The sequence below is a fragment of the Dendropsophus ebraccatus genome, chromosome 10 (genome assembly GCF_027789765.1).
Source record: "Dendropsophus ebraccatus isolate aDenEbr1 chromosome 10, aDenEbr1.pat, whole genome shotgun sequence".
Taxonomy (NCBI): Eukaryota; Metazoa; Chordata; class Amphibia; order Anura; family Hylidae; genus Dendropsophus; species Dendropsophus ebraccatus.
The window spans coordinates 45,612,252-45,631,526 of record NC_091463.1 but is presented as its reverse complement, the minus strand read 5'-3'; the positions used below and the strand labels follow the sequence as shown (position 1 = coordinate 45,631,526).

The 19,275-nt window shown below is 42.2% G+C and overlaps 1 protein-coding gene across 4 annotated transcripts in view; it reads left to right on the top strand.

Annotated features, from left to right (window-relative positions):
- The window catches only part of SHROOM4 (shroom family member 4), a 75,146-nt gene that overhangs the window by 47,006 nt on the left and 8,865 nt on the right, over nucleotides 1-19,275 (top strand). For 3 of the 4 annotated variants that reach the window (XM_069986621.1, XM_069986624.1, XM_069986623.1), the window contains 5 exons: nucleotides 6,135-6,199; nucleotides 10,631-11,218; nucleotides 13,535-13,741; nucleotides 15,231-15,420; nucleotides 18,408-18,680. In XM_069986621.1, the coding sequence (XP_069842722.1) occupies nucleotides 6,135-6,199; nucleotides 10,631-11,218; nucleotides 13,535-13,741; nucleotides 15,231-15,420; nucleotides 18,408-18,680 (1,323 nt within the window). The remainder of the gene's footprint in view (nucleotides 1-6,134; nucleotides 6,200-10,630; nucleotides 11,219-13,534; nucleotides 13,742-15,230; nucleotides 15,421-18,407; nucleotides 18,681-19,275) is intronic. The other variant, XM_069986622.1, reaches the window with a different exon arrangement.

Genomic DNA, 19,275 nt, shown 5'->3' with positions numbered 1-19,275 from the left:
CATTGTCCTATTTTAAAGAGTTGGGTGTTTTGTTTGTGAAACGTACACACCTATGTATTCATTGCTGTTATTCTTTACCTATGTATTTGCCGCTCAAATTGATCCAAATTTGATGTTTAAAGTTGATTTTTAATGTTAAAAACTTGGCTTGGTTCTGAAGGGGTTATAAAATGAAATAAAAACTAAACTTTGTATTTTCTATTTGATGAGGTTGTGTTTGTAAGGGCTTTTTTTATGGGAGATCATGTCAGGCAGCCTGCTAGTTCTTGCAGTAACTTGTATATCAGTGACTGGTGTCGCCAGGGTGCCCCCCTCAGGAGCCTGATCCAAACTTATACCAGAGGAACATGCCAGAAGATAAAAGCATGGTCAGCACACAGACATATAACAAGCTGATCATGTCTCTTGACTGATTGCCTCCAACTAGAGAGATGCCCCTGGACCCTGGAAACAGGAACAATTCTTTCCAGGGCTAAGAATTTTCAATTCTTTATTTAGTATTCATACAACACCAATGCGTTTCATAGCCCACCGGGCCCTTAGTCATGGTTTCTATACAAACAGAAATAGACAAACGATTATTACCTACACAGCAAGTTAGTTACATATATATACATATATTAGTGACATTATAAACATGAAACACACGTAAATATCCATGTATATACAAGCGAACATATATAGCTACATATACTATTTTCATAATTGCATTATAGTTGTTTATGATGTGGCTAGATAATACACCTTCCATAATGTTAGTAAGAGTAAAATATAACCCTAGTTACTCAGAAAACTCCAAGGCCGGTTGCTCCAAAAACTCATTTAAGTCCATACATAATTACTAGTGCATTAGTTATGTTATTACAGGGCAAAGCAAGTATAATAAATGAAATTACCTTTCAATGATTAAGTCCTCTTAAAATCAATCTATATGAATGGCACAAAACGGCAAAGTGTCAGATTTGTTGATGTAGGAACCTTCAATAACTGCTTCTGTCAAAGGCTTTTTCTGGCCTTATGGCCTCAATGTGTAGCTGGTCGCCACATATTAGACGGAGTGGTGATGATGGCAGTCACTGCTGGTACTGTTGATGGATGCTCTGATTTTTAACTGTTATACTCTGATTTTTACGGTTTCATCCAGGAATCCTGCTGCTGGGATGCACAACAACACAACTACAGGTCTCACATAGCTGTGACAAATAACGTCCAGTGCTCCTCCCCCTCCAACTCGCAGGGAACAGGAGGGGTACGAAGGATGGACATATATGATGCTGTTGTCACATTGTCTGGTCACAGTATTCGCACTGGAGAAAAAAAGGTTCAATCTCCGGAGGCGACAACCCTTCTTTACAACTGTGAATCTGTGAAACAGTCTACCCCAGGATCTGGTCACAGCAAAAACAGTGGAGGGCTTCACAACAGGCTTAGACAAGTCCTTAGACTAAAATAATATAAATGCATATGTATAGAACCATCATCTGTCCCCTTCCCTGCATCCATCCCCTCCTTGGTTGAACTTGATGGACATGTGTTTTTCTTCAAACGTATTAACTATTAAGTGTATATAGTTAATAATATATGTATTTCTAGACTGAGCCCCCCCAGAGCTCTGCTCTCCTAGCGTACAATTGTTGCATATTGAGGTCCTGAACCCCCCTGCCAGCATACCACTACACACTCTGCTATTCGCCATTCGCTGAGGCCCTGCCGGACTGGTACTTAACCCTCCATGACTCTGTCCTGGTCCGTCGATTGGTGCATAGGGAACTTTAGCTTAAAGCTTAAGAACCAGCAAACAACTGATAGGAACACCTTTAAACCCATGTGGCAACTGCTGTGTGCCACGGGGGACGTCTGATAGTAGGATCACTGAGGCTCCGTCCAGGTCCTTGCCTCTTGCCGCCTTTGTGACTTTGTCCTTTTCTTTATAAAAGGGAACTCTGTTTATTACATCTGTAGGTGGTGCATTATCCGGTAGTTTTGCCACTAGTGAGTGATGAATTATGCCTCTTTCTATGGAGGAAGAGTCTTCACAGCCTTGTAGAGTAGAAAAGCTCAACTGAGTGGTTCAATCCAGGTCTTGAGAAAACAGTCTCCGCCATTGGCAAGTCACACCCCTCCAAGATTGCGTTCTTTTTTTCATTTCACCTAACTTTTTCTCCCTGTTTCACAGTACAATTTATGGTAAAATGAAAGGTGTCATTATAAAGTAATGGCAGAAAAAAAATATATATAAAAAAAATGGGTACTTGAATTTACCGTTTGGTCAGCTCTCCTAAAACACCATTCACACATTGCTATGGCTGAAATTGTAAACACAAAAACACAAAAAAAACAGCTCACTGCAGATACAGACATGAAAATAGTTAAAAGCAGCCCCCCCCCAACTGTTAAGCCTCATATCGGGGCAGACCCTACACTGTACTATGGCCTCTCCATGGCATATAATACGCCTATGCTCTGGGCATGCAAGATCCTATACCTGCAAAAATAATTGCACCGCCTGGGTGGGATGGGTGGAGTGCACGACCAAGTAGAGGCAGCCACTCCCCCCATCTGGAACACAGAAAAAAAAGACACTTTTGGTCAGCTCTTCTAGAACACCATTCACACTAGGCAGGAGCACGTTGCTATGGCTGAAGTGGGTCTGTACCTTGCCATTGCGGTGGGCTGTTACAATTTCAGCCATAGAACATGCTCCTGCCTAGTGTGAATTGTGTTCTAGGAGAGCTTATAATAAGCTTGAGAGATCGAAGTCATCTAATTATCTTTTCTGATAACAGTACAATGAAAAATTAAACTGCTATTACAAAGCTGAAGGGAAATAACCCAGGATCCACTATTTACATTAGTTGGTCTACTATCTTGCCATCTTCTACACTCTCAGGGACCTCTGCTTAGGTCACAAAGCATGACTAGAACACTTGCTCACAGAATCTGTTAAAGGGAATCTGTCAGGTTTATACCAAACACAGAGCTGCTGACAGAGGCAATTGCCTTTGCATATAGCCATTTGCAGAATTGTAAAATTCCATTTTACCCTGGAAGCTGAAGTGCCACAGAAGTGATGCTGAGCCACAGCATGCATGCCTCATCCACCTCTTCCTTCATTGACTAATTGACACACAGAGATGGAGGCTGTGCTCTCTACATCAATCAGACAAAACAGGAAGGGTGAGGGAGGAATAGGGCATGCATGCTGTGGCTCATCATCACTTGTATGGCACTTCAGCTTCAAAGGTAAAATGCTTTTTTTATAACTCAAATAGCAATGGCCATGAACAAAGACACAGGCGTCATTTGTTTTATCCCCCTCTCAACTATCTACCTGTGTCTGCAGTAAATATCTTCAGACTATAAATACCTATGGTCCACATGGTTGCTGTAAGGCACATCTCTGAATATTAACAGTAGCAAGATCCTTGCCCACACACTTGTGCAGAAAATAGGTTAGAAATATAAATAAAATGATGCAATAGTATCATAATTACATGTTGTGTGAACATAGCTGTAAAGGGATTCATCCATAATGGCCCTTTGCTCTGAGGATTGTTGCAGATAGCAGCTATCTGGAGTAGAATCATCAGCACACAGACATTTGTGGAAGTACTGTATATTTATTGTGTTCTTTACGCGAGATACACAGTAACCATTACATGCTTAACCTGTGTTCTTACAACATGGAGGATAAAAGTGATAAAGTAACAGAGAGGACATGAAGGCTAACAGAGCAATGCAAATGAAACACATTAACATTAACTGCCTGTATGACATAAGTCCTCCAACATAAGCTGAAGCTGTTGCATATTGCTGGAGGCACGTATGCTAGAACTTGCTCAATGAGGTTGTGTGCGGTTTCCATCAGTCTCATAGACCGGCTAGTGAGGCACCATATGTTCTTTACTGTCCAATTAGAGTGGTGGAATGCATGGACTCCATCCTCCTTTTAAGTAATTGTTGGAGACCCCAGCAAACAGAGTACTCTGACGGAAATCTTTTTCTTTCAAATCAATTGGTTTCAGAAAGTGCCAGAGATTTGTAATTTACATAGTTACATAGTTAATACGGTTTAAAAAAGACACATGTCCATCAAGTTCAACCAAGGAGGGGATGGGTACAGGGAAGGGGATAGATGATGATAGGTTCTATACATATGCATTTAAGTTATTCTGGTCTAAGAACTTCTCTACGCCGGTTTTGAAGCCCTGTACTGTTTTTGCTGTGACCAGATCCTGTGGTAGACTGTTCCACAGATTCACAGTTCTCATGGTAAAGAAGGCTTGTCACCTCCAGAGACTGAACCTTTTTTTCTCCAGGCGGAGGCAGTGCCCCCTTGTCCTTTGAGGGGGTTTTACCTGGAACATCTTTTCCCCATATTTCTTGTAGGGGCCATTTATATATTTAAATAAATTAATCATATCTCCCCTTAAAATTCTCTTCTCCAGACTAAACACATTTCATTCTTTTAATCTTTCCTCATAACTAAGATGCTCCATTCCCCTTATTAGTTTAGTTGCCCGTCTTTGTACCCTCTCCAGCTCTAGAACATCCTTTTTATGAATCTGATTCCAAAACTGGACAGCATACTCCAGATGGGGCCGCACCAAAGCTTTATAAAGCGGTAATATTATATCCCTGTCCCGAGAGGTCATGCCTGTTTTGATGCATGACAATATCCTGCTGGCCTTAGAAGCAGCTGACTGACATTGTGTGCTGTTCTGTAGTCTATTATCTACAAGTACACCCAGATCCTTCTCTACCAGCAACTCTCCCAACATAACTTCACCTAGGACATATGATGTATGTGGGTTATTAGTACCCAAGTGCATAACTTTACATTTATCCACATTGAACCTTATTTGCCAAGTGGACGCCCAAACACTCATGTGTCTAAGTCAGCGTGTAACATCTGCACATCCTCCATAGACTGTACTGTACTACAAAGCTTGGTGTCATCTGCAAAGATAGAAACATTGCTGTTAATTCCATTCTCAATATCATTAATAAACAAGTTAAACAGAAGGGGGCCCAGTACTGACCCTTGAGGTACACCACTTAGTACCGGGGACCTCAGTACTGACCCTTGAGGTACACTACTTAGTACCGGGGACCATTCGGAGTAGGAATCATTGACCACCACTCTCTTGGTACGATTATTAAGCCAGTTTTCAATCCAGTTACAGATTAAACTTCCCAAACCTATAGACTTTAACTTACCCATCAGATGGCCATGAGGGACTGTGTCAAACGCTTTTGCAAAATCCAGGTACACTATATCCATTGCCGCTCCCCTATCCAGGCTTCTACTCACCTCTTCATAGAAACATATTAGGTTGGTTTGACAGCTTCTATCCTTAGTAAAACCATGCTGGTTATCACTTATAATACTATTAGCCACTACATATTCCTGGATGTAGTCCCTTACAAGCCCCTCAAATAGTTTGCCCACAATGGACGTTAAGCTTATGGGTCTATAGTTACCTGGGGAAGTCCTAGAGCCCTTTTTGAAGATCGGCACTACATTTGCCTTATGCCAGTCCCTCGGCACAATACCAGTCAGCAAAGAATCACTGAATATTTCATACAATGGTAAAGAAATTACAGAACTGAGTTCCCTAAGAACTCTGGGGTGCAATCCATCAGGCCCTAGAGCTTTGGTTACATTGAGTTTATTTAAAGGGAATCTGTCAGCGCCTATGGAGGGGGAGTGGTGATGGCTTTGCACTTTGGCCCACCTCAACACTACCTCCTCCTAGCTTGTATTGAATATTCATGGCGCCTGTCCCCCGGCCTCCTGGCGACAGCATCTGATTCGGCGTGATTCGCGCATGTGTCATGCGTCGGAGTGGCAGTGAGCGAAGCCATTGAGGGCATAGGCTTTGGCCCTCAGTGCGTCTGCCCCGCTCCGACACACTACGGCGCATGCGCGAATCACGACGTGGGAGTGTGCGCGCACTACACTGAACTAGGAAGCTACAGATGCTGTCGCTAGGAGGCCGGGGGACAGGCGCAATGTTGCTAGTTCTAGAACTTAGAAAATTAGAAAATGGTTTTACAGTACATGGAAGTCTCTGTATTGACTGAATTTCCTTTTTGTTTTTCTTCATTGTACCATGGAATGTTGAAAACAGGATATATCATTGAAGGAGTGGCAGCAGCACATGAAAATCAACAGGAAGTGCAGCCAGTCTGTGAGGTGAGATGTTTGTATCTTTTAAAGGAGAAGTCCGGCGAAATTGAAACTTGTCCAGCAGGGAGGAACACAATAAACGAGCTCTACTTACCCATGCCTCCACAGTGCTGCCTTCTCACCCCAGGACTCCTGCCAGGCTCCTTTATCTCCTTCTCCAGTGACGTCATAATCCGGCTGAGGGATTGTCCGACCAGCCAGTCAGTGATTGGGGCAGGACACTGGTGCACTCACTAATTGGCTAAGCAGGCAATCTATTAGCTGGGTTGGGTATTTCAATGGGAGGCCTCGCACATCTCCGTTCTTTGAGCCTTTCCGCTCAAAGAATTGACATAATTGACCAAATTGGCGTAAAGGGGCAGAGAGCGGAGGCGCGCAAGACCTCCCATTAAAAGACACAGCAGACAGGATTCCGCGGGCAGGATTTCCGAGCGAAATCTCCATGCCAATTGCATAGTGTGAGTTTTTGCAGCTGATCTTCAGCATAAAACACAATTCATGTGACCTGGTCTGCAGAAAAGTTTAACTGCTTAAAGCGAATGTACCATCAGTAGTTTTGCACATGAATAGAACGGCGCCGGCACGTGGAAGCTGGTCTTGCGGTACTTATTTCGAACCACAGGCTGGTTATTGTGCATGGCGCAGTATTATTACTGGGCACCACCCCGGTTTGAAGCACTGGAGGCAGGCTAGCCCACCCCCAGTGGGAGTAAATCCCAGCCTCTCTTACGCGGATCAATTAGAATCAATGGAGCCGCATCATAGAGGGGCAGACGTTTCCTCACACTGGGGGCAGGCAGGCCTGCCTTCAGTGCTTCAGCCCAGGCCGGTGCCCGGTAATAGACCTTTGCCGTGCTCAGCAACTGGGCCGCGGTTCAAAAAGACCGCGCCACTGGCTTCGATGTGCAAAACTGAAAGCGAATGTACTGATGGTATATTTGCTTTAAAGTGACGCTGTACCCACAATCTGACCCCACCAATACACTTGTACCTTCAGATAGCTGCTTTTAATCCAAGATCTGTCATGCGGTCCGTGCGGCAGGTGATGCAGTTATTATCCTAAAAGATACTTTTAAATTTGAAGCCCATGCCAAACGGGAGTATCTGTGCCCTAACTTTGCACCACCCCTCAGTCCCTCTTCCCCATCCTCTTCATAATTAGGAATCCCACTGAAACATTTTCTCCATGCTGAACATTGCACAGGTCCTTAACGATCCAGCCCATGTGCCGGGCTGCCACAGGTGGGAAATAGGAGGCAATCTGCCTGGAGCATTCCTAATGATGAGGAGGGTGGGGAGGAGGGACAGAGAGGTTGTGCAAAGTTAGGGCACAGATACTCCTGTTTGGCACGGGGCTTCAAGTTTAAAAAGTACTTTTTTAGGACAATAACTGCATCACCTGCCGAACGGACCGCAGGACAGATCTTGGATTAAAAGCAGCTATCCGAAGGTGCAAGTGGTTTGGGGGGGTCAGATTGTGGGTACAGAGTCGCTTTAAGATCTCAATGGGCCTCATCAATGCCATTGCTAAATCTGCAGCTACAAAATGCTACATTGTACAGATACTGAGCACACCCTGCCACCACACATCTGGTATATATGGAAAGGAATGAATTACTCATCCTAAGTGATCTTCACTAATTGCAAAATGTAAATCCTCATCTAAAGAGAAGCCATAATACAACTATTACAAGGCTCTGTTAAATGGTATTCTGAATAGACCAATCTGTTGGGTCAGCTTCACAGTGGTGTACAGTGTCGGAATGGCCCACCAGAGGACTGGAGGATCCTCCAGTGGGCCCCCAGCTTTAGAACCTGCACTAACACTGACTGACATGTTTTTTCTCACTGGTTCTTCATTGGTGAGCCCCAGATACCTCAGTACGACACTGATTGTAATTGTATTATGTCATCAACTGGATCTATCAGTATAGAGCATTACCCAAACTATTTAGAGGGACAGGGACTTCTGTTAAATGTCCCAGCCACCATACTGTACAGTCAGAGTCGGATTGGCCCACAAGGGGACCAGAGGATCCTGCAGTCCAGACTGACATGTCGTTTCTCACTGGTCCTTCATTGGTGGTCTCCCAGGATCATTTCCTGTGGTGGGCCCCTGTGGTATTATCATTTATTTATTTTTATTTTTTTTAATCCTTTTTTTTTTTATATATTATGGAAGTTAATGGAAAAACAAATAGAAATGGATGCATACAAATGCATCCGTTTTTTGCAAAAAAATAAAACAAACTGGTTACAAAAAGGAAGTGTGAACCCAGCCTTATTTGCTCAAAAATTTCCAACTATCTTGTGTTGTACACAAATATTTTAGAGGATTGTGCAAAAATTTGCAACTTTTTAACCCTGGTTATCTGGTGACAAATTTGATAAAGTATCCACTCTACCTCTAAATTATAGTCACGCAGTTACCAAATAATACCAGTATACAGGAAACAAATATTTTCACAATACATGTACCATAATACCACCTATCCTTCCTGTGACACGACCCTCCTCCCTCCATTGCCAACATGCCAATGGAGTAAATGTCTGAATCAGAAATAATCCATGCAGGTAAACAACACTTAAAGAGGTTCTCCACTTTAAACTAATGCTACGTTTACACGGAACGATTATCGGGCGAATTTTTGCGATACCGATCGAATTCGAACGATTATCGTACGTGTAAACGCGGCGAACGATCTATAAATCATTCATTTTGATCTTTTAACATGTTCTTAAATCGTCGTTCGCAAAAAATTCGCCGATCGTTCCGTGTAAACAGTCGTTCACTGATTTTACCTATGTGTGAGATAGGCTTAAGCAATCGCAAAACGAATTTTCTGTACGATATATCGTTCCATCTAAACGCTGATCGTTATAAAAAAAATTGTTACTTTGAAATCGTACAATCGGGCAAATTATCGCTCCGTGTAAACTTAGCATAACTTTAAGAGATTGCAGTGTGTGCGTGTGTGTATTACTTAGTTTTGAATACAGCCATGGGTATTCACTCTCTGTGGAACGCTGGCGGCTCCATACACAGCATATATATATATATAATATTCTGACCAGTAGATGGAGCCAGAGTACTATGTATGACTATACATAATATTGTGAACTAAATTCGGTTACAAGAAACAGTATATGGTTTGATATTGTTGCCTAGCTTCTGTACCAGGATCCAGGGCTTGTTCCCTGGTTCCTTTTCTTGTCTGTGTAGTGTTACCAGTGATGTATGTATTTTATAGGGAGTTTTAATTTTATTTATATCCAATAATAAAGATAATTCTTTTCATGAATTTTGTTTAGTGTTAATTACTTAGGTTGTTTAATTTTGGGTTTTTGATTGACACTGATGTTTTTGTACAGCTATATGTTAGGAGGGTATGCGTTAAAAAAAAAAAAAAAACTTAAAAAAAAAAAATGTTTAAAGTTGCTCTATTCTGATTCATGTAACAATTTTTTTTTGTCTATGGGGCTATTTGAGGTGTCATTTTTTTGTGCCCCCTTAGGGACTCCCATCAGCAATACTACTATTGCTTATAGGCTCAATGCAGTACATCAGTGCCGAACCACAACAGTTCAGCAAGTCTGCCCAACACTAATCAGCATCGGGTAGTGTTTTTTGACAGCCTTAAAATTAGTTAACAGTGCAGCTAGGCGGTAGGAAAAGCAAATTGTGTGCTAGGCTGTATAGATAGAGGTATAACCAGTGGGAATAGAGTAATTGTGATGCTTCTGTATAAAGCATGGGTCCCCAAACTGCTGCCCTCCAGCTGTTGCAAAACTACATTTCCCATCATGGCTGGACAACCAAATCCAAAGCTTTAGCTGTCCAGGCATGATGGGAGTTGTAGTTTCACAACAGCTGGAGGGCCGCAGTTTGGATACCCATGATATAAAGCCTGAGTGAGGCCACATCTGGAATACTGTGTCCAGTTCCTCGCCTACAAAAAGATATTGACAAAATAAAACTGGTCCAAAGATGGGCTATAAAAATGGTTGAGGGTCTGAAGGATCTCAATCTGTATAGTCTGGAAGAAAGAAAAGAAATATGGGGACATAATCAAAACCTTTAAATATGTTTAAAGGTCTAAATAAGGTTCAGGAGAAAAGTGTTTGTTTGTTTTTTTAATAAAAAACTGAACAAGCGGACACAGTCTGAGGTTAATTGGGGGAAAGATCAGAAGCAATATAATTAACTAAAAGAGTAGTAGATAATTGGAACAAACTTCCAACATATGTGGTTGGTAAATGTACAGTAACCAAATTTCAACATGCCTGGGATAAACCTATATCTATCCTATGGTAATAAGAATGGGGAATACTAAGAGGGCAAACTAGATGGACCAAGTGTTATTTTTCTGCCGGCAAACTTCTATGTGAAAACTGTGGACTGCATTTAATTATATGTTCTCTTATTTTATCCTACAGTGACTTATGTCATTATTCATCTGGCATTCAGCACCCTAGCTCATTAAGACTATTCTGTGAGGAGAACAAACATGATTGGTCTCAATGTCACAAGACAACATCTTCGTATGATATTTCTTGCCGAAATTTCCCCAGGCCAGGAGATTTTTCATCATATGAGGATGGTCATCCAGGGCCATCCATATCACGAAATAGAGCTTGCTCTGTAAGTCAACTTAACCTTGAATATTTAGCTCTAAGAGACAGGATAGAGTCTCCTACAACCAAACTAGAAGAAAGAAATCCATCTGTTCGACCAAAGAAACAAGGGCCTCCTCGTCCACCACCTCCTAAATGGGAAAAGTACAAAGAGCACCAAGCATCTAAACAAACTAGTAATTCTGGATTCTTCCATTGCACAGAGTCACAACTTAACAGTGATATCAAGAATGTGATACAAAATTCCCAGAGTCTGCCTGTGGATAGGACCTATTTCAGTAATTTGCCTCCCTGCACCAATCATGGGTTTAATAATAAAGAATTCTCTGAGATGCCATGTACTGCGGAAGGATCTCAGGAGTCTTTATCTGCATGCCAGAATACTTTAGGGTAGGTTTTTTGTTTCATTTGTCTGTCTATATTACTTAACCAAGGTGGTTGTTGTTCCTGATAGTACTGCTCCTATACTGTGTATGTGGCTGTATGTGGTCGATTATTGTGCGTTATGGACTATAATCACCTTGGGTAGTGTTAAAAGGCAATGATTAGCTGACATGCACAATGTCGGCTGATCATTGTCTTTTAACACGTTAAAAGAAAACGATGCTGATAGCAACGGTCTGCTAGCTGATGCTCTGCGTAGTAGTAGTGGCGGCAGCAGACCGCTGCTATTACCTATGGGCCACCTGGGTGATCTAACGATTGATCGGGCAGCCTAGGTGGCCTGTTCTAAAACACTGTCTGGAAGCAGAATAAGTCTCATTGTGATTGATACTTATTTTACTGCTAGACACAGTTGTAGAACAGAGAGATCTACCACAGTTGGTGGTTGGTGTTGGTGCATTGATGGATCTTGTAGTTTCCCTTAGGGTCAGCTCCTTAGTACTGTTGTCTGAGATGACCACAGGGACACCTTTTTGTGTTGGTGAGGTGCAGTATAAATAAGCCAAGAGAGAGACAAGGTATTAGGGTTTAACAGGGACTTCACTTAAACATCAGGTACAATATGTTACAGACTTATAGCCATGGAGTGGCCTCCAACCAGAGATGGGTCACTTAAAATGGCCCATCTCTTGTATACAATCAAGTAAAAATACATCAGCATACACATAAATATGTAACACAGGTTCTATGCTAGGTCCATCCTTAAGAACTTAACTTCAGTATACTGCAAGTACCCCCTCTTGAAATTAGTTGTCCTTAGTGACTGGCTGGAATGACTATGGATCCCGGAACCTAACATATTTTTATAAATAAAAAATATTATACATAAATACTAACAGCAATAAGTGAGAATTTATATCTTAAATGCAACACATATACAGTATGTGTTATAAAATAATATAACTTATAGCTTAAAGCGTAACTGTCATGTTTTTTTTTTAATTGCAGAAATCAGTAGTATAAGCGATTTTAAGAAACTCTGTAATAGGTTTCATCAGCCAAAAAAGCCTCCTTCTGTACTCAAGAAGCAGTTTCCCAGCCTCCCCCCCCCCCCTGACTTCTTATCTGTGCATCAGGCAAACACGTCTTCATTACAGAGAAGCCAGTGAAGACGGGCTCTGCTCTCTCCATTGTAAGCCTATGAAGGGGGGAGGGGCTGAGGAAGATGAGGGAGCAGGAAGAGGTGACATGAAGGTCAGCTGTTTGTAGACTCTCTGGGCACCTAAAAGGCTAAATTCAGGTGTCAGGTCAGTGCTTATCTATGAACTTACTGAGAGAAGATTGCAGGGTGTTGTGCTTTGCAGAAATCCTCGGTGCTCAGTCACTCCTAACAGCCCCTCCCCTCTCCATAGCCACGTAATGGAGACAGAAATCCTGCTTCATCTGATGTAAGGGGGGAGGCTGGGAGATTGCTTTTTCAGTACAGAAGGAAACTCTTTTAGTACATAAAACCTATTACAGAGTTTCTTAAAATCGCTTGTACTGTTGATATTTAATGTTTTCAGAAAAATGACCCTGAAATGACAGTTACGCTTTAAGTGAATATTCAGAAATATATTGCAATAGACCTATATATCACAATAAATAGAAACATAACTTAGTAGGATGATCTGCCTAATGGGGAAACAATCTTTCCTTAATAAGGCACTTGTAATCAGCGCTCATTAGGGTACAGATTACCCCTTTAACTTTTAATAGCCACATGACACAGTGTCTATATTAAGGTTTCCTACAAACACCTGTTAAAAGAATTTGGTGACTGATATAGTGGTGACAAGATAAAATAAGGCTTCTGGCACTGTAAATCTGTATAATGTCCATTGAATAAGAAGTCCCTTTTTGTAGATAGAGATCCTCTAGCACATAGCAGATAGTGTCCATTAGAGTCTCCACATAAAATAGTCAGCAAACATGATTCTTTATGAAAGATGGCAGTAGCTGTCACAGTAGTAGTGTCATCAGAACATGCTGTCCACAGCTCTCCTGGCTGAAGTTAATCCTGTGAGTCACCTGCCAGGTTACTGTGTTTAGCAGCAGAATAAAACGGACCACCTAACGTAACCTGACAGGTGACTCGCTGGGTTAACTTTAACCCGGGAGAGCTGTGGACAGCGTGTACTAACAAACAAAGTGACAGGATAGGAGCCATTTTACATAACAGTATTGTATAACAGTAACATCAGTTTACATATTTTATTACTTTATATTGGTTTTCAAGAGTCAGCACAAACTTTGATCCGCTATGCCACCATATTCTTCCAGCAGTGCGTCCGAATCTAAAGAAGCTGATGAACATGACGTTATTGAGCCTTTATCCTGTTCAGAATCTAAAACAATGGAGCCATTGTCTACATATGTCCAAGGAAGGGAGTGTTCTCCAGCTTTGGAGGACATTTTTGAAGGCGAACATAGATATTCTGAAGATGAATGGTCAACTGACAGAGAATCTGAAGTTTCTATTCCAGAAAGGTTTGTGAATTATCTTTCACTAAATTCTTTTTTTCAGTTAAAGTGCACAGATTTGGGTTACATATTATAGCTCTGTATTCTCATTTTTCTTATTGCCAAAAAATATATCACACAGAGGAAAGACTGTGTGGCTTTTAAGTAAGATTTTGTTTGAAGTGTATTATTACATGGTGTCATGAATTTGGCAGATGGTATGGGTGAGTTAAAAGACAACTCAAATATCAAAAAATATCCCAAACACAATTTGTATACTTACCGTCACTGTTGAGGGTGTCTCCGTTTGAAATCCTGCTAAATCTTGCTAAGAGAAGCACAATATTCTCCTGGCTCTGTGTCACGTGATGGCTCAGTCAGGCTCCTAATAAAAGTCTATGGAGCCTGACTATTTCACCGACACGGAGCGGGGCCCACGGCTGTATTCATAACAAAGAAGCCGGGAGACCAATATGGAGATCGGCAGGGGTACGGAGGTCAGACGCTGGCTTAACCCCCAATGTTTTCCCTAGTATTTTAGTTAACCCCTATAATGCCCCGAGTGTGTACCAAAAGATGTGCACCACCCTGGCATACAGGAGCCATCATGCATGGCACCCTCCTGTGTCTGGTGACTGCCGCAATGACTATTATACTTTACGCATCTCCAGCTAGAGCATTGCACACACATCTGTGGGACGCATCAGAAGATTTGAATGGGCTGGGTTCCCCGTCCCTGTTTTAGGTGATCAAATATCTTTCGCTTTTCCTCCTACAAATGTCAAGCTACCTGGCCTATAGGTACTGCTCTATTTATTCTTCCTATTTTTATAGTTTCTTTTTTCTTTTATTTTTGCAAATTTCTCATACATATATTTGTCTTGGCCTATATGGCAATTTAAAGAAGCAGTTCACAAAAATTTTTTATTGGCCTCCCCGCTAGGCGCTGGCGCGTATACTTACCACAGGTGATCATTGTCCCGCGTCATGGTGCCAATGAAATCCGACGCACACTCACTTCATCCGCTGCTGTGACCCCTCTTCTATCTGCTGTGGGGTCACAGCAGCGATGACGTGAGCGCGCGACGGATTTCAACGGCACCAAGGGACACCGATCACCTGTGGTGAGTAAATGTGCCATCGCCTGGGTGAGGGGTGGGCAATAAACATTTTTTGTGAACTGCTTCTTTAAGTACTTCCCACCTAGCACTCATTGGAGCAGCGATTCCCTTTGGCCATTGAACTCATCTCTGCTCATTTGCATATTAATCAGATCTCCGCGGTGGGACCGCACATCTTCCTCGGTAAATAGGAATGTGCAGCAGACCATGAAGATGTAAAAAGGCCACAAATGATAAAGTAATTAATTGATTGAACTCATTTATGGTAATGAATCGAGCCATATAAAAGGGTCCTAAAATCAGATTTGAAAAATGAGGTTGTGCCCTGAGGGTCACTATATACAGTATATTTTGAAAATTTTTAAGGTTTAATATAATTTATCTTTCTTCTAAAGGCATGATGAATTCCAGCCAATCTCTCCTACTCCTTCGTGTGGGACTGTAAGTCCTACTATGTGTGCTACTTACCAGAATGCATCCTTAGCCAAAGCTGGTCTGCTCAGCAGTATGACAGAAATGACCCAGGAGAAAGCTGGAAATGTGACTGAAGCTGAGCATGAAGAAAATGAATTTACCTTTAAGAAGGTGAGGCTGATATGCATCTGTATACATGTAGTCATATGCACAGGACGTCATTCACACATCATTTTTACTTCTGGGACCCCAGAAATCAAAATCAGTGATGCTGATCCACAAAAACGGTTAGGAAGGTTATAAATGGTCACTGGGAGGGCCTGTCTACGGGATACCAGGCAATGCTTCAGTAAAAAGAGACAGATGGCGAATCTGTATGTCATCCTTTAAAGCGGACACATAGGGGGAGATTTATCAACAATTTACGCATTTTTCTTGGAGTCGCACATGTAGTCACACATGCAATAGTCGCACATGTGTCGCAAACTCACTCCACACTAGAGGTGGTGTATTTCACCACCTATAATGTGGAGCCAGTATGCTCCGTGGGTCGGGTGCAGTGCACCCGGTCCACAGAGTGCAAAGGGTTAAGTAGTGATGCAGCAGCATCACTACTAACCCCCTGGTGCTGTACAGTAAGGAGAGGTGCTTAGCGCACCCCTCCTTGCAGTACAGGAGCAGGGAATCCCTTAATTAAGCCGGGATTCCCTGCCTACAGGGTTTCCCACCCAAAAGCAAAAAGCAGTCTGCTTCTGGGTGGGAAATTTAAAATCCCGGCACAGAAGTTACAGTCTGTCTCCCAGGGCCTTAAGCCCTTGGGAGCTAGACTGTAACTCCCATGCTCATGCTGGAGGTCACCCAGCTTTCCCAGCATCCTGTAAGGTTAACCCTTACAGGATGCTGGGAAAGCTGGGTGACCTCCAATCAGACAAGCAATTGCCTCCTTCAAATATATTTTAGCTTCTTGCTGGTTCAACACAGATAGGAATAGACAAACTCTTTACAAGAATCCCTGAACTGAATACTTGGGTTATGGAGTATGATACTTTCTTTTTACAGCTTTTCCCCTGAAGGATAATGGTTTATTTAGTCTCAGCTTCTTGCTGGAGGGATAATAGTTTATAGTACTTCAAAAGTCTCTGTGTTACATTAGCTTGGATTAGTTGACAGGAATTTGGTTGGATAGGCTGACTTGAGGAGGAGAGAAGTGGGCTGAGGGCTACTTCAGGGTTATTAGGGGCTCTACCTAGACCCTAAGGTACTCAGCTGTGGGGACTTTAGAGGAAAAGTACCTACGCCCACAGGTATGGCCTTCTGCCTATTGCTGTCTATGGGCACGGATTAACATAGAAACGGGAACATAGGCCCCACCTTGTGGGTAGAGCTAGCCGTCAGGGGCAGTAGTGGATCATAATAGGGGCGTTCCGGGTGGCAGCCCGGGGCCCTGAGCTCCTGGGGGGCCCATGACCACCCAAAAAGACTTATACTTTCAGTGGTGTACTGTCTCCTGGCTACACTTCCGCCATGATTTGCAAAAAATCCGTTTTTTTTTATGGCAATTTTGCACAAATCAGGACATCATGACATTATCTATACTGTACTATGACGCCAGGCTAGTGCTGCCATAGTTACAGTGGGGTGGGGGGGCCCAAGCTTGGTGAACAGCCCGGGGCCTATGGTAAAGTTAGGGGGGACCCCTAAGGAAATCTAGCAATAGCAGTGGAGTATTTCTGCTTTCCATGCTTAACTGGGATGATAGGAGGGATCTTGGAATTGGTTGGGGGAAATCACCCCATAGAACAGTAGCATAGACACAAGTAATCATAGGGTCCTATTAAACGGAGCAATTTTTAATGACTAACGATAAACGATCGCAAATGAGATTGTTTATCGTTAACCATATTACACAGAACAATGGTTGTTAGTTATGATCGATACTACCATCGCTTACGCCTTCTGATCACCGCAAAACAATGAACAATGTGCAATTACACTGAACGATTAGTGAACGAATGTGGAATTACAGCGAATGATTTGCAAACAATTAACAATAATTTTCGTTTCAGATCTAAACGATCAACGACACACAAACGATTTTTCGATCAATGCCTGCAATTGCACAGAACGATTATCATTTAAATTAGAACGATATAACGATTTTTCGCATGATAATCATCCCGTGTAATAGGTCTTTGTTTTCCTGGAGCAATGGAATGCAATGTAAATGCATGTCCACTGCAGCCAACCACTGGCCTCAACACTTATAGTATTATGTACTAATGTGGAATGCATGAGTTGTTGGCCATCTTAATTCCACAAATAAACAGTGGTACCTTGGTTTAAGAGTAACTTGGTTTAAGAGCGTTTTGGTTTAAGAGCTCCCTGTACTGGGTGGGAGCGCGAGTGGAGGAGGGGTATGGTCATAGCGGGGTCTACAGCCCTGTACTCTGACCCAGGAAGTCTCCCTCACCTTCCAAATCATAGCAGATCCACTTCAGGCTGGGGCTCACATCAGGGGACAAGACTGTGGAGGTAATCTCTCCATAGCTGTAACCCCTCTCTCCCCGGACAGAGAGTGCTGCGTGTATGTGCCCACATCTGCCTCTGTCAGTCCTTGTGTTTCCCATCCTCTCCATTACTGTACAGTAACTTATAATATCACATATTCTGCTGTTTCTGAATGCTTGTTTCATCTATTTTACATGTTATTCAGAATAATAAATCATTATTTTTGGGGTGTGGAACCAATTGTTTACATTTCTATGATTTCTTATGGGAAAATTTGCTTTGGTTTAAGAGTGGATTTGGATTACAAGCATGGTCCCGGAACGAATTGTGCTCGTAATCAAAGGCACCACTGTATATATATATTTTTTTTTTTTTTCAATGATGCCTACATTTTCTGTAATACCTCTGCGCCCCATGCCACAGGGCCATTTCAAGTTTTGATTTGTTGGGGTGTCAATACAGCAAGGGAAAGCACATGGTAGCATGATAGTATCAATCATCTCTGTTCTGTAGCCCGACAGTCTTAAAAAGATCAGAAGAATTTTCTAAATGTATAGATTTGATTGTCTGTTGTAGTAAACACTGGCTTTAAAATAATTTAGCATTATTCTGTAAATTTATGATTTTGTTTACTTTATTTTTTTTAACAGGTGCAGTTAATAGAAAGCATTAGTAGAAAGCTGTCTGTCCTCCGTGAAGCCCAGCAAGGACTTCAAGAGGACATAAATGCCAATGCAACTCTTGGTAGTGAGTTGGAGAATTTATTAAGAAGTGTTTGCAAACCCAATGAGTATGATAAGTTTCGACTCTTCATTGGGGACCTGGACAAGGTGGTCAGCTTACTGTTATCCCTATCTGGACGGCTGAGTAGAGTGGAAAATGCTTTGAACTGTGAAGACCCAGTGCCCACCATGGAAGAAAAGGTATAGCTAATTTTTAAAAATCACATGCTTTTGGCAAAAAAATTATAAAAAAAATCTGTGTAGTGTTATTTTTTTATTTATTTATTTATTTTACTGCACATTGTATATCTATGACTGAAATGACACACCAGGCCTTAAACCGTATGTGCTTTGAGGAACACATACCGTTAAATGTGGTGCTATGATTGACAGGGCGAAAATCCACTTGCTTCCTGCCCTGCCAATCAATCTTGTCAAAGTTGACAGCTGCATCCGATTACTTGATGCAGTCGTTCCCTGGTGTCTAGTGGGGTGGATCGCTCCTCCAGGACATTGTCCCGGAGGAGCGATCCACACATCCTACTCCTTTCGTGGTCAGTGCCGTAATGGCGCTGATCTCGGCTCGGCACTCGATTGCTTCCGGCTGCAGCAGCCGGAAGCAATCAATGTGCCTATCTCATCGATCTATGCTGCATATCTATGCAGCATAGATCTCAATGAGAGATCAGTGTATTTATACTAGAAGTGCCCCAGTGTCATTATTAATAAAAAGCCCCCTCCCCTAATAAAAGTCAGAATCACCCCCCTTTTCCCATGTCATAATGAAAAATAAATA